The sequence below is a fragment of the Acartia tonsa genome, chromosome 3, assembly GCF_053477335.1.
Source record: "Acartia tonsa isolate MP-2025a chromosome 3, ASM5347733v1, whole genome shotgun sequence".
NCBI lineage: Eukaryota > Metazoa > Arthropoda > Copepoda > Calanoida > Acartiidae > Acartia > Acartia tonsa.
In genome coordinates, this window is record NC_137262.1 from 24,532,957 (window position 1) to 24,549,328 (window position 16,372).

Below are 16,372 nucleotides of genomic sequence, written 5' to 3' on the forward strand. Positions count from 1 at the left end.
ATAGATTTAGGATATTTTATTTTAAAATGAGGGTCTTTCGGTGGTTTTAGGCTATTTTTCTGCCCAAATGTTAGAAGTGAGAAGCTGCTAGAAGTTCTAAAAGTATCTTGTATGTAATATTTTGATGCAAAATGTTTATGTTTGTATGTGCCAAAATTGTTACATTACATGTTATGAATTGGCAAATAATGATTGAATGTATATAGATCATACGGTTACATATTATATAATGTTGGTTTTAGTTACTACCGTAAATATATATTCTAGTTTTTATATATATATTTTTTTTTTGGCTTGGTTTCGTCTATTTCCTGTTATAACATTTTTGATTTATGCGCGTTTGTAGTAAAAATCATTGATGAAAAGCCAATAAAAGATTAAACCCCACTTTTTGAAAAATAAAAACACAAACATAGGGTGTTTTAGGCATTTAGGCAGCTTTAAATAAAAGCAGCGATTAAGTATTTATAAGTTTTATAAATTTTTAAAAATATGTTTTTATTAATAATTGAGCTAGAGAACCAAAACATTGTAAGATTTAAAACGTCATGAAATTATGTTTATTATTGACTAGTTTATATTCTAAAAAGTTACATCTTTTAATAAGTTTTAAATTTTTCGGTGTTACTGAGAAGATTCCAAAATACAATCGTCTATGTTTTTCTTATATTATTGTAGGAGGAAAACTACCATGTATGTATTTTGATGTTTTTCATTTAATTATCTTAACACATTTTAATTAGATTTGACACCATTAAAAAAAAAAATGTAACATGAAAATTTCGAAGGAAAAGGAAATGATTGTTGTAAAAACATTTTTAACTATTATTAACTATTTTTAAAAACAAATCAAAGAAAATTGTAAAAAGCTTCAAAGACGTTTTTATGAACTAGAGCCTTCGACTCTTGTCTCTTGTGGCGACTTAAAAAATAAGTAAAAACTAGATTAGGAGGGTTGTTTTCCTATTTATTTTTTACTCCCCTCCCACCTATTAAAATAGCAGAAATCTATAAATTTCATAATTTCGTTTAAATTTCAGAGCACCCAAATATTAGTGATTTGTGAAAATGTTGGCGTTGTTCACTTTTGTGGCTGTTATTACAGCTAACTGTCATGTCTATGCCAAGGTAAGTTAATTTCTTCAACATTTGTCGACTTTCTTGAACACATAATATAGTCATACTTATCTCGCATTTCATTATGCCTAACACATTAGCTAGATGCACATGACTTTTATATCAGTAACGTGCAGTAGAGGGGTGTAGCTTAATGCTTACACCCTTTCTCCCCACTTAAAATTGTAATTGGGAGGGCATGCATTTCCTTTTCAAATCAACTAATGGTTTTACACCCTTCTTTGAATAACTGTGAACGCCAATCTTTTTATGATTCTGCTTTGTGGATTTTTTAATAGGGATGTTTTCTTTTCCATAAGCTATTTTTATATAGTTCTTATTTTTTCATTTTGCATTTCTTCAGCTTCATTCTCTTATGTATTCATCTATTATTAATTCCTACTTCTTTGCACTGTACAAATGAGTAACTAATGAGTCTAAAGTTACAAAAACTACTGCTAAAAAAGGTTTTACCTTTTATTTAGATCACCTTTTCTTCAAAATCATGTTGTCAAGTCATTGTTAAGGAAAATAGTATTTGTTTTTATAGAATTGCAAAGAATTTATTACGGAGGGAGAAGACAATAAAAGTTGAATTAATCTACCTTTTCAAATGTATTTTAGTGTTATTAAGTGATCATGAAAAAAACAAGTGTATACTACAATTAAAAAGTAATATGTATTAGGAAAATCAGTTGAAATAAATACAAAATTTTAAATTTTATAGCATTTTAAAAGTGTTTATTGTTTATAAATTCGTAAACATATGCAAGAAATCGAGGTTTTTTTAGAAATAAAAAATAAGATCTTTATACTTATTTCAATATAGCCTCACTTAGATTGAAATTCGACTAAATGGTAGTCAGAAATTATTGGGAAGTAGAAAGGGTTTTAGGTTAATTTGACCATCATAATCCCTTACACATTTGGAGTGTACTTTTAAGTGAGGAAAATTATTTTCAACATATTAACTCTACGATAAATTATCATTTGATCACTAGAGCTTTAATTTCTGCCGGAAAAATATTTAGTTTCGATAATTAAATCAAGGTACTGATTGATAGAGAGCTAAATTCTTCAATCCAAGGTTGTAATCTTCACCCTTTTCTTTTATCGTATTAGCCAATAAATCATACGATTATATAAAACAAAAATTATTGTGTTAGGTATATTTTAATTTACGTGTATTACTAGCTTAACATTCTTGTAAAAGAAACCAGCCTTATTAATAGCACAACAGCTCTATAAATTAAATAAGAAATCTATTTATGTATTTGTCTATTGAATATGGTGCCATTATTATGTCAAATAAGCATGAAGTTATTATATCATTAGAATATGATATGTCGATATCATACAGTACAGCCATGACCAATTCTTATTAAAGCTATATAGTCGACGTAAATATTAAGAACAAATATTACATAAGTCAATATTAGGAAGGCAACTTTTATAGTCGATATAAACACTCGAAATTTTATATCGATAGAATTCCAACAGGTTTGACTGGGTTAGTATATTTCAAAAACCTCAATTTTTTTTATTAATTTCTTGTAAAGACTAAATCACACATTTTTTCTTGTATAGATTCTCTTAAGCTAAGGACCCGGTTAATAAATAAATGACCCTAATCTTATGTTTCTATGCCTTTTTTTTGATATATCTATTGTATTTATGGGATGGTTAAATGTTAATAATTGTTAGAAAATAATTATGAACACTTAGGACACAAATTATATTGCCTCGCTTTTTGACAGTTGCAAACAGGGACGAGATTATTATTTGTAGCAAATATTTTCAGAAGTATACTTTGTTTTGACAGGGATAGTAAAATGGATAATATATTACGCTTTTTACGAATTCTTGATATTTTTTGCTTTTAAATGCATCTGAATTTTATTAAAATGACCATTACCTTTTGCTGTTTATCCCCTAACGTTGATTTCATTTGTACTAATAAACGAAAGAGTAGCTTTGCTTTAAAAAAAAACTAATTTAAAATTGCATGCGTAAATAATTTTGATATTTACATATAGTATTAATCCTCATCTCTCTGTGTCATTATTTTAATTTATTTGTGCTACTCTGTTTCCATGGAGGCAGGGATGGGCCAAGATAAGATAAATTATTCTTACCCCATTTCTCCACCTCTCATATTATCAAATTAAAAACTTTTTCCATAGCAAATTAAGTGCAAGTCTAGTCTCGTGAGGAAGGAGTGTGTCACCCTAAACCCCCCCCCCCCCAAAAAAAAAAAAAAGTTATTTATCCTACTTTTGATGATGTTGCAACTACACTATAACTAGTGACTGTCTAACCGAGTCACTTTAAGAAATGAAATATTAAATAATCTATCCTAAAGGAAAGGATTATGTTTTAACTGGTTATTTTTTTTCAATTATTCAAATTTGGTTAAATTAAAAAGTTTGTACACAACAATTTCAAACCAAAAATTTAAAATTAATAAAAGTACCCAAAGTTTATTTATCCAATGTCCTTTCCATTCCTGCTGATCCCTCTCATGAGCGAAAATATTTTGTATAAATATGAAAGATCTGTGTAAATGTGTATACTTAAAAAATAAATTAGATGCAAACACGGATTAAGGGAAGACCATTTGTTTGTTTTTTTTCCAGAAAATTTTATAGAGGTTTTACAAACTTAAGTGAGCTTAATATGGGATTTTCTTTCTATAGTAGAATTTACAGCTCTTAACCAGTGACATTTTAGCAAAGCTATGAAAATCAATTATGGAATCTCTAAGGAATCAGACCCTGTATGACTGTACCTTAGGTTTAGTCCGGTATATTTTTTTGACAATCCAAAACAAAATTGAAAATTGGGGAGACAACTATTTCTCTCCCTTAAGTGCCCCTAGAGACATCTAGAGATGCAGCTAATAAAATGTCTAGAATTTACAAAAGAAGAGTTTTTTTTATATAATAATCAAACTTTTTTTTACCTTTATAAAGCTTCCTTTCATGCCTGCAACTAAACTAGCAAAAAAATATGAAATTGAAAATGCTTTAAAACGTCAGTTTACCTCGCTCGTGGCATTGCAAATCAATTAAATGTTATCTGTATTAATCTTTTACAGATGTATGTAAACTTGTAAAGCACAAAATTTTACAGTTAGCATTTGTTATTACCAGTCCTTTTCAAATATTTTTAATCTAGCCATAGTTATAAAAAAAGTAAAGACTATAGGATTTTTTTTTCATTGGTTATAGATCACAAATCAAATTTTACTATTTGCGGTGTGAAATAAATTCCAAAGTGCTGGAAAGTGTCATTAGTGACGTCATAAAAATACGTCTAAAAAGGAGTGATGATAGGAGAAGTGGGAAATAAAAACCCTAAAAAGAGATGAATTTAGACGTATTTTATGACGTCACACATGACACTTTACAGCGCTTCATAAAGATTTCTCGCAAAGATTTCTAGAAATTTTACTGAAACTAACCTATAATAAGCATAAAAAAATTATTAATTTCAAAAGTTCGTTTGTGGTCCAAATGCGATTTGAGGGAATCGATTTAGTTCAAATTTTCGAAAACTTTACATATGTTCTAGGATGGTTTTAGACTATTTATTTTAAATTAAAAGTCTTAGTTTTAGGCTATTTCACTGTGGAATACAGAGCCTCTAGATTCTAGGGGTGCAGCTGCTAGTAAATAATAAAAGTAAAGAAAACGCCCATCATATTTCTGTTTTCAATCATTCATAGTGACATCTAAATTACTCCGTTAATCACATTTTTCCTGTTTTTTTTGCAATACAATTATTTGTACTTCTAATGGTTCTTACCTAGCATCAAGGAGCGCAATCACAAAATAAAAAAGGCAGGGTGTGGGGGTTATATATTTACTAATACTAAGCTTACACTATAAAAAGAAAATTAACCCAGGGGTTTTTGAGATCTTACACATCTAGCTACTGTAGAGCTTCATACAGGATATTAAAAAAAAGGATCATAATATCCATTACTTATACATTTATAATATTGAAGGAACAAGATATCACTTATTTGGCATATTTAGGTACTGCTTTGCACGCACATAAGAAATTCAAGAATTTTTACCTGCTAATAAAATTAATTTTATTTACTTTAAATCTGAGGTATTTGCTTTTTGGCATCTGTACTTAAAGCAAAACCAAATTTTTCCTATTTTATTTACCTTCTAAATTCTATTTCAATTAATATATTCAAATTGTAAATTTATCTTTTTAGTATAGAATTAAAAAAATGCACGTATTTTGACAGTAAAACGTGTTTATTTTTGTAAATAAAATATTCCTTTTTCAGGAATAGAAATGTACAATATCACCGTCATACTAAAAATATTTGTAGCTAAACTTAGAATTCAATTCTAAATATATTTCTCCAATTTTAAATAAAAATCTAAAATAAGACATCAAAATGAGAAACAGAAAATTCAATACTTCAAAAAATTAAATTTATTCTAATTAGTGGACAAAAATTCTTTAATTTGAATCAATAAAATTTAAAATAATCTTTTCTTAAATTTTTTTGTGTGAAGATCAAAATTATTTAGGATAAAGATTTATTCATCCTATTTTGCCCTTTCCCACTCTCCCTGATCTTATAGGAATATTTTATTCTCATTATTCAATTCAAATATTTGATTTTTTTAATTTTAGGTTATTACTGATTTTGAAGATTTAATTGTAATCCATCAGTTTTTAGAAATTGAACATATTTGATATTTATTGCTAGGATGTATTCTCTTGGCGCTTAGACTCTCCGTTTAATAAAGTGTCAGGGACGTCCAAGCTTTTTTTTTTGAGGGGGGGGGGTGGATTTACTAAATCTCCAAAAAGGGAAGGAGTAGTTTAATTTTGGCGGGGTTGTAATGACACCGAAAATTTTTACTCTGGGGGTTAAATTTACATGAGGTAATACCCTCTTCTAAACTAATGCACCACCAACTTTAGGATAAAATTTTATATTTATTTGGGGGAGGTTAGTTTAACCCTCACAAATAAAAAGCTCATCACAAAAAAATCTTTTAAAGTTACCTACATCTTGTAATATAACTTTATATTGAAAAGGAATATAATATACTCCAGTAATGCTTACCGACTCAATATTGTAGAATAACTGTGCATTAAAAAGCATAATAAATATATCGTGATTTGCAAGAATTAGTCAAAAAAAAAAATTTATCAAATTTGATAGATATTTTATGAGTCCGATTTCTTGATATCAATTTACTTGAGATTTCAATTCATTGCAAATTAGGCTAAAAAAGTACAAAAGTGCAAAAAATATATGTATACTTTAAATTAATAAAGCTAGACATTGACAATAATAAAAACAAAAACAAAATAAATAATTTTAAATGGTTAAATTTGATTACCAATAGTTTAAAATTGAAGGGTGAGATAATTTATTGTTGTAACACCGAATCCCTCAAAACATAGATGACAATATCCATAAAAACAAAGCTCAAAAATCATAAAGTTAGACAACCGTACATTAACAAATGTAGATCAACAAATCATTCAAAACCATTCAATATTATACCTAAGTGTCCTGGGAATCCATATTCCAAAAACAGGTGAATACGATGTTAATAATATAAAAATTTTGTTTTAAAAAATCATCATGTTTATTCTGGAAATGTTTAGAGATCCTACGCTTTGTGTATTGTACCCAAATCATACAGGAATCATCATGTCTCGTTAGCAGTCGAGAAGACAATGCCCAAATTAACGCCATAAACTATCCGTTACGGACGGACGGACCTAACCTAAATGTACAATTCAATACGATATTATAGTTTACCAAAATCAAAGCACAACAAAAAATCCACAAGTCCACATTCCAAAGTAGGATATAAGTTGGTTCGTGATTATTTTATTTTCATTAAGAATTATTTTACCAATCATTATTTTCCTTTCAAATCTAATCAGAACAAAAACTATTTGAATTCAGCTCGATGAATTGTTTATTTTTTTTGTAGCACAGCTACTATATATAAGGGATCTGTTTGTTCGTTCATCCGTTCTTTGTCTTAAATTTTGGCAAGTTAAAATTATCCTATAGATTTAAAACCCTGCATATGAAATCATTTAACATTATTATTACCAGAAAACCTGTACATTTATCAAAACTGTGTTGATTTTTATACTTTTTTGTTGACACCATATAATGGTAATATTACATTTTTTTAATTGTCTTATTTTAAAGATTCGCTTTTTAACGACATCAATATTATCATCCTTGTTTATTAAACAAATATTTTTTAAACTGAAAATTGTTTTGTTTTGAATTTGAAATCGAGTTCTTTTGGACTATTATTTTAACAATCAGGAAACGGAATAAAAAAATTTTGATTCAGACACGATCTTATTTCGATTATAAATTACTAATTATGAGTTTTAATCATGTATGAGTTATTAATAATATTGTGGATTAATCTATTTTCAATTCTTTTGTTTCCAATAAATAATTTTTCTTTTTTGGTAAAAGAAATTGAAAAAAACACCCTAAATTCTTTTCAACTTAACGCCTGTTCTACGGATCTTTTCTTACTGGCTTGTTCATATAAAAGTATTAGTCTGTGACAAATTAGCTGTAGAACCCTATTTCTTGTTATGTCACTGGGTTTTATTTTCTCAAAAAAAGGACTCAATGACATAAAGATAAAAGGCGATGACCATAAATCAAAATGGAAGAGGCAGTTTGTGCTGTAATAAAAATTTACGATTTCTATGTTCTTCTAATGTGACACATATGCGGAAGTGAAGGCAGCAGTTCATACTTCCAATTTTACCCAACTAATTCCCACCCCACCCGTTCATTAGGAGAATAAAACCCTTGAACCCGCAGGGTTTAAAAGGGCTTTGCATCTCAAGTCTGTAGGTCTAGCTATTCTTGAAGTTATGCCAGAAAATAAAAACAAAATGTAGCAAAAACAATTTTGCTCATTAGTAACGCAAATAGTATTTTTATATCCAAAAATAATAAGAATAATCAGTTGTAAGTTGTGTTTAGATTAAATATACATTTTTCGTTTGTTATAACTTTAGTTTTCTAGAAAGTTTAGTTTATATATTGATATGAAAATGAGTGTGCTTGTTTTATTTTTGCACAATTTTCCTAAATAAATCACATTAATGGCTGTTAAATAACTATTTAGCAAATTGCAGGAAACAATTAGTGCATATTTTTATCTTTAGTTATTTTTATGCAGAAAAAAGGGATTTAGCATCTAATAAAAAAAGTTTTTAATGATGGCAATTTTGTCTAAAGGTAACAAAGCTATATAAAAATGCAGGGATGACCGCAAGAACAACCAAGTTTTTTTGGGTGGAGGGGGAAATGGTGATCCCTATAAATTTTTACCCCAGAGGTAAAATTGCAACTGGGATGGATGGAGGGGGGCGGATCTAATGTATTTTTTAAAGATTTATGGGTAGTCTAAATAAGTTTTGTGTTATGTGTAGCTTAAAATGTTTTTAAAAGCTGGACTCATTTTGTTCTGTGCATAAATTATTTTATCTTATTTTTATATGAAATACCTATGCTCCTACGTAAAAATGATATGCATAATAATATTCATGTATTAGAATGCAATAATTTAACGGGAAAATGACATAAAAACGTACAAAAATAAGCCACTAAATGCTTTCAAAGTTTTACATAAATTATAAACCAAGATACGTGGAGTAGATTGTATAGTTTAACGCAGCTATTCTATAACTTTGGATTGTCCGTTCGCCAAAACTTGAAACTGTAAAACTCATACACACACAAAGACACACTAAATCAAGCTTTTCTGGTGATTAACTATTTTTTTTTAAATTTATATAAATCGAATAAAATTATTTCTGTAATTAAAATTTTACGTTTTATTGGTTAACCTCCCCAACATTAGTTTAAAAACCTTTCCTGGATCTATAAGAAGGTTTACTGTAACGGAGAACAATTTTAGTTCAGCGGTTAGCGAGGTCCTTTACTACAGACGATACGATATGATTAAAATCAAAATCTTTAGAATGATTATAATGCGAATATTATTCATTCTTAAAAATTGTAAAGATACCTCTTACCTAACCTAAAAATATAATTTCTTTGTGCAAAATTATTCTTAAAATCTTCCTTGTTGTTATTCAATGGGGTTTATTTCAGTTTCTTGAAAGTAGGGCCTGACAGCCACCTAATTTTAATGCAGCTCATCTGTAGCTGAGGCTTAAGGATAATTTTGTTAAAAAAGGCAGCTTTCTGCTGCGGATATATACTTCATAGCGGCTACAGATCGGCCTTAGCAGAATTGTTGCACTAATAGTGCTACTCGAAGAAAGGAAGGGGACAATAGGCTGTTTATTACACTAGTCCCCAAAGTTTTATAATAAAGTTTTCATATTCGAGTTTAACAACTTTTATTAAAATTTGATTGGTTGGTCTATTAATGAGTGTCCAAACGTTTCAACCACTAATTAGACATAATTTTTTTGTCTCGTCATTGGAGATACACATCAATTTATCGGCCATTGTCTTATCCCTTTAGATCCCTGGCTAGTGCTCGTCTTTGGTTGATAATACTACAAAAATTAACGTGGCTGCAATTTCTTCTGCGGCACTTAAACGTGGCTGCGTCTGACAAGACCTTCTTGAACTCTTTAGCATAAAAACAACTATTCTTTTCTTTCTTTCTTTAGAGAAAAATAGATTACTTGATCAAAAACATTGTACAGTTAAGTTTTTATTATTTTTAGATGTGCACCACATTATAGTATTACATAACAAGGGTCAAAATACCATGCATAATCGATTCTAAAAACATTGAACTAGATTAGGATAAACAATTTGATGAAGAAAAACAATTATATCTCCACAAATTTATACAAACAATCCAATAACGGATTGAACATTTTAAAGTTAAATCATCCAATTAAACCTAAAAGTATCAAAACTTTAGGCAGTTTTCCTCAAATCCCTCGACCCTAACTCATCTTACATCTTATTTTGAAATAAATCTTAAAATTAGTATACAATTGGTAGATTTTCCTGTTATAACTTAGGTTAGGTTAAATTGCATGATAAGAGCACCACATGTACTGAGTGAAAAAGTGTTGTTTGGGGGATGGTGCATTTTGAATTGAAATTAATTCAAAAATAAACAAATTTCCAATAATAGTTTCTCTATCATAAATACTCAGTTTTTCGGGAATTATCTTCGACCTTAAAGTGTCACAACTTTAAAATTAGGTTAATTGCCCATTGGTCCATCCGTGTACCCCTGGGTCATAAATAAAAAAAATACCGAACCCTTATATACAATTAATTTCAAAAATAGGCTAGAAAAAAATATATATATTTTTACTTATTCCTTTCCTTGAAATGATTAAATACATTTTTTCAGTACAAAAAAACTAAAGATTAAGATAAATGTTTATAAATATTTTTCAGTGCATTTTTTGGATCTACATATATGTTTGTTGCAGAACTTCAATCAAATTCTGTCTGCATTTTTTAAATGAAATATTGTCTGAGTACTTATGCGTCCCATCATTTTACTAATAATGTAATTTTTAATTGTCCGCCAATTTTTATTTAACTAATTTGAGTAATATTAACCACAGATACTCTCATAGGGGATTGAGTAAGGAGAGAGGAGACATTAGACTATAAATTTAACCAAAAGTTTTAAAAACACCTTTTCTAATGTGCTGGCTTAAAACTAAATCTAATCTTTGTTGGATTGATAAAACTAGCAGTGTCTAATGAATTTAATCTAGAAAAAGGGTAGCTTTTTCATTAATCATCATAATGTATTGTCCATTGTCTTATCCTTTAAGTACCCTGGGTTGAAGTACAGAGGAAAATTATCATGAAAAAACTTTAATGGAACTATTTATTTTAGGTAAGTTAAGTGGCATTTTCGGGGTGCTTCCATTTCTACGACTATCAAAAGTTCAGTCATTGTGTTTTTGACAAAAAGTAGATGTGTGTTTGTCCATTTGATTATTAGGTGTAGGATTGGGAATATTCTTTGCCCAATGTCAAAATTACATCGTTGCCACTGTCATAAAAATAAACTGTTTCATTCTCATTTTTACACCTATGAAATTTAAATATTATGTCAAATGATGATGGTAAAAAATCGCAGCCATGTGAATGTTTAGCAATTCCCATGATGATAAGGTTTATTTTGATGTTTTCAAACTTATTGAGAGAAAAAATATTCTAACTGAAAAACATCGTGAAAAAATCCTCCAATGAAAACATCCAATAATGTTTATGCTAATCTTTCTAGTGCTACGTGTAAAAACGCACAGCTTTCGTAAAAGAAAACGGGAGAAAAGAAACGTTTGGGAAACCAATGGTCGTACGATCAAAAGGCTGAAACAAGAAAGAACTTTGTAAATTATTGTTTGACTAAACTGCATAGCAAAAGTTAATTTTAATCTTCCTCTAAATTTATACTTAAGAAAGTACAAGAAACTTAATTTTAAATAACCATGACTGATCAACGTTTATGCTTTTGTTTTATTTTGTTCATAAGTTTAATATTCATTAAGTTTATAATTTGATTTATGCAGTTAGGCTTCACTGAATTAATAAAATTAATGTTTTGTTTGCTAAATTTATGCCTTGATGCAATTTTTATTATTATTATTTCTATGCAGGGTGTCAAAAAGCATTTCAAACCAAACAGAATATTTTTCTTATTTTGAAAGAATTCTAACCTAAGAAGACAAGACTTATTACCATGCTCAAGTAAAATATCTTTTTTTCCCTAAATGCAATCTTTGTAAGGCCCAAAAAAACAATAATTTTGCGGACATACTTCTTACTAAGTAGAAAGTTATATAAAAATCATCTTAGGTGCTCTCATTTTTGTAGCTTGACTACTCTATGATTAAGTAAAGGTCTATTCATTATTGTAAGTAATGAATTCTTTTAACAAGTTGTGCTAAGTGACTTTTATGTTACTTTATAGTTTAAAAGAATTTTTAAAAGATTCTGCAGACCCAAGCCAATCTACTCTTCAGCTAATATTGTCAGTAGGTTAAACATTTTGTCCGTCTATTTATCGTTCATACTTCAAAAGATACTTATTTTCTCTTTTTTGTTATTTTCTATGACTACAACTGCTCTATAACTTACTTTGTCTTTTTGTAAATCCGTGGTTTTTTAAGCTTATGCTTATTATTGTTGTTATCCTTGTTTATGTTCTGAGTCCATCTAAAGTCATCTATATTGTATAAAATATTAAGCCTACACTCAAAGTCGACTGTTATGAGGCCAAATACAGATTTATATCAGACTAAATGCAAGGATTCTTATACTTAAATGTTAAATTTTTTGAGGTTTTTTTTGCAAACAAATGTCTTATGTTTTTAGTATTATTATACAACTTTTAGAAATAAAGTTTATTATAGAATAGTTATTTCTCGTATCGTATTATAAACGGCTTTCCGCGGATATAGAATGTATAATTATAAGATTAAAACTAGTTTTTTTTTATCCCCGTGGTGCCGAAGGCACCGGCTAAAAAACTAGTTTTAATCTTATGATTGTACATTTCTATATTCGTAGAAAACTGGATATAATACGATGCTAGACATAGTTTTTTCGTATGGATGAGAACCGGTTCCTATCCACCGGATTCGAATAACTACGAGAAAAGAATTTATAAATTTTTTGCTGGTATAGAAGTGATCCAAATCCGATTTGAAAATCCGACAACAAGCAAGAAAGATCTAACCAGCTTCATAATTCAATGAATTAATTAGAATTAAGTTAGACTTGTAATTGCAAAATAAATATATTTTATTTTAAAAAGGAGGTTTTTTTGGTTGATATCTCGCTGAACATTGAACCGATTGAGATTTGTATTTTAGGGAAGCTTTAATTAGTTTACTGAATACAGTTTTATTCAGGTCCCTTAGACACAGGGGTGCTACTGCTAGTTTAATTAGATATCGGTATATATTTATCCAGACTGAATCATCCAAAATTATGGTTATATTATGTAACTAGGCCTAAATTAGAAATAAAGGAACACTATAGTTATAAAGTATCTGCACTTTAAAATATTTCAGACAAAAACACCTACATCATATAAAATAGAAACCTACATAAAACTTCTCAGAGATGGAGGGGTATGGGTTCGTGGGTGATTATTTTTCTCTTTCATATAAAAAAACAGCTAGAGAAAACAAAGTATCATACTTTAACTGTATACCAAACCTAAAATAAACATACACATAGTTTAGCTTTTAGAAAATTGAAAGTAATGTTTTAAGGTTGATTCTAATGCTAGATAATATTAACCTTCCCTCAAAGGGCCTAGCGAGCACAGAACCCAGCCCCCTATTTTTTATTTGTCTTTCACCCTGTCCCCAGGGTCCAATACCTACAGGGTTTGTTACTAATATAACCTAACCTACCCTTATAATTTTGACAGCTATCGATCAGAAATAGAATTTGATACAAATTAAGAGAACGATTAATCTTCTGGATCTGAATCCCTGTATCTATGTATCTAAATATAAAAATATAAAGCACCGAGGTCAAGCAACAATATTAGACCAAAATATGATCCGGAGAAAACTGTTTTTATGCGCGTACTACACGTATGTATACGTAGTGGAACTAATAAGGGAACCATTACACAGCCAGCAACTTTGTGCGCTCATGTGCGCGCCAGGGACTAGAGGGTTGCATGTGTCTGGAAATAAAAGTAAGTTTCTGTTTGGAAAAAATGCTGTTAACGATCAAAATTATAAAAGTATTATAAACAACTTTCGAGGTATTAAAATGTATATTATAAAATTAAAACCCGTTTTGTTAGCCCGTATTATGACAGTGCATTTTAATATTCGTAGAAAACTGAATTTTATGCAATGCCATACATGATTTTTCGAACTGAGAACCGCTCTAATCTAGCGGATTTTAATCGGATTAGAAGCTATACTGGAAAAATTTTAACTTATGCTCTTTCATCTAATTATGAAAATTCTCAAATAAAAAAGAAGTTTTCTTTAAAGTGGTTTGAATGCCATTTTTTAATGCATCCCTTGTTCTTGTGCGTAACTATGTAAAATTAACTTTATGTGTACTGCGCACACGGCGAATTTTTTTAAACGGATAAATTTTATCTTTGAAAAAAGAAATTGCTCTATTTACGAGCACTTTAGGAAATTTATCTTTATCATAAAGTTGTTGAAATTTATGTTAGTTATAAGACTATACAGATATAAAAAAAAGTTAGGTTTGGTGTCAACGGGGCGAAAAACTAATAAGAGGTCCTGCATCTTTTTGAGCAGAAAAATATTGCTTTTTTGAAAAGCACAATCAAACTGAAACAGCTGTTTTTGAGACTTTTTTCTATAAAAAAAGTTTTTTAGTCGACCTTTCTATTATTTTTTTTATATAAATTATGACTTTCGAAACGTACTGGTGTATTATGCTTCAGACGAGTGTACATATATTATAAAGACAGACAGACTGGCAGACATTGTAATTCCTTATTTAGTATATTATAAAAAGGCATAATTAAAGTATTCTTTTTAACTTTAAAACAATGGCACAGACGTTTCTTTAATGGTAAGATGTAATTAAGATTTTTTTTAATACCATTAAAAGAAAGGTCACATTCTGTCTAAATGTAATTTCAATGGCAACTATGTCGACTGTATGGCATTTAATAATTGTCTATTATAGCTGACACATAATCTACATTATGACTTTTGTCATATTACACCATTGGCATTATTTGTGTCGACTTTAGAACCTTAAAAATGGTCGATGAAAATGATAAATTTAAGAATATTATAATTGCAAATTTATGTTGATATACCAAACACTCAAAATTATGTCAGCCATTAACAATTTTGTTTAATTTTATACAGTCGATGGGAGACATTGAAGATTTATTGAAAATAAAATCATTTAAGATCGAATTTAAATTTTGTGAGCATCCTGGTAAATTTGCAGACTGCAATAATGTGCTAATCAGGAAGGGAGGGGACTGTTTATTACACTAGCCCCCAAAAGTTTTATAACAACGTTTTGTTATTCGTTGACTTTAATTGACTTTTGATTGGTTGGTTTAATAAGTTGAGTGTCCAAACATTTCAACCATTAATTGTAATGTACAAATGGGGTAATATTGTGCATCATCCTTGGGGATGTACATCAATTTATCGGCCGTTATCTTATCTCTTTAAATCCCTATATGCTAATTCATGTAGATGTACTCGTTGTTGTTGACAGTGATGATAATGTGCTTATTCAATTTACAATCCCATCCTTCCTTTCTGCACTTCGCGGATTTCTTATACTTCAAGTTTGAATATTAAGCTTTTTGGAAATATGGCAAGATTGGCTTAATCTTCACTATTTTTTACATTTGGAAAACAGTGTTTATACATGGCGAGAAATATACTTCCTGTTTTTAAGACTGTACCCAAAATAACCCTATTAGAAATAGTTTTTTTTTTTTTGTAGAAATGCTTAATATTGGTCAAAGTATCAACGTTATTTTCAGGCATATTAAGCCATGATAGCATACAGAGGTTGCACAGGGTTTTGCTAGAGGGGCTTGTGAAGAGCATACAAAAAATAATATTTTTGAATATCTTCTCGCTTACTTAGTTTTAAAAGGCATCTTTCTATTTTTAAGGTCGGCCCTTCTGTACGTCCGTAACAGAAAGCTTTTATCAAAAATCTTGGTTTTGTTAGACTTGTCTTATATTTTTCAAACTTATAAGACATAGCTGTTGGCATCCTTGTTATAACGTAATGCTTTCCTAGAAACTTTATGCTGCTTTTGTCCTAGAACCTGATAATTTTCCCACCGTTCACATAGACATCTTGATACTTGCAAAGCTCTTCTTGATATGATAGCAAACTCAATTTCCTATGTGTGTTGTATTTTATACGTTTATGCAAAACTAAAAAAAGTTATGAAATATATTTCAAATTAAAACAATTCCTAAATCATATGATGATTATAAAAGTTTACTGCGATGGCACCTAAAAAAAAAATAACAGTAAAATAACACCGAAACTTCAGTTGTTCTGCATTATAAAAAAAAACAATTTCTTGACATAAATCCGTACTCCTTAGCCACAGAAAAGCTCTGGTTTATTTTATATTGTCTGTAGCTATAGCCAATCTGCAAGTTAAAATGGCAGTTGCCGAGCCCTGCTAAATGCATTATTTAATCAGTGCACTGAGAAACATTTGGGTGGATCAAAGTCGCAAAAAGAATA

At 29.1% G+C, this 16,372-nt stretch overlaps 1 protein-coding gene across 1 annotated transcript in view; it reads left to right on the top strand.

The window, feature by feature from the left end:
* Nucleotides 1-1,038: 1,038 nt before the first annotated feature.
* Nucleotides 1,039-16,372, top strand: part of LOC145315165 (uncharacterized) — an 82,060-nt gene continuing 66,726 nt past the window's right edge. Inside the window, exon 1 of the mRNA XM_080155204.1 lies at nt 1,039-1,128. Within this exon, the coding sequence (XP_080011330.1) occupies nt 1,069-1,128 (60 nt within the window). The 5' untranslated portion in view covers nt 1,039-1,068. The remainder of the gene's footprint in view (nt 1,129-16,372) is intronic.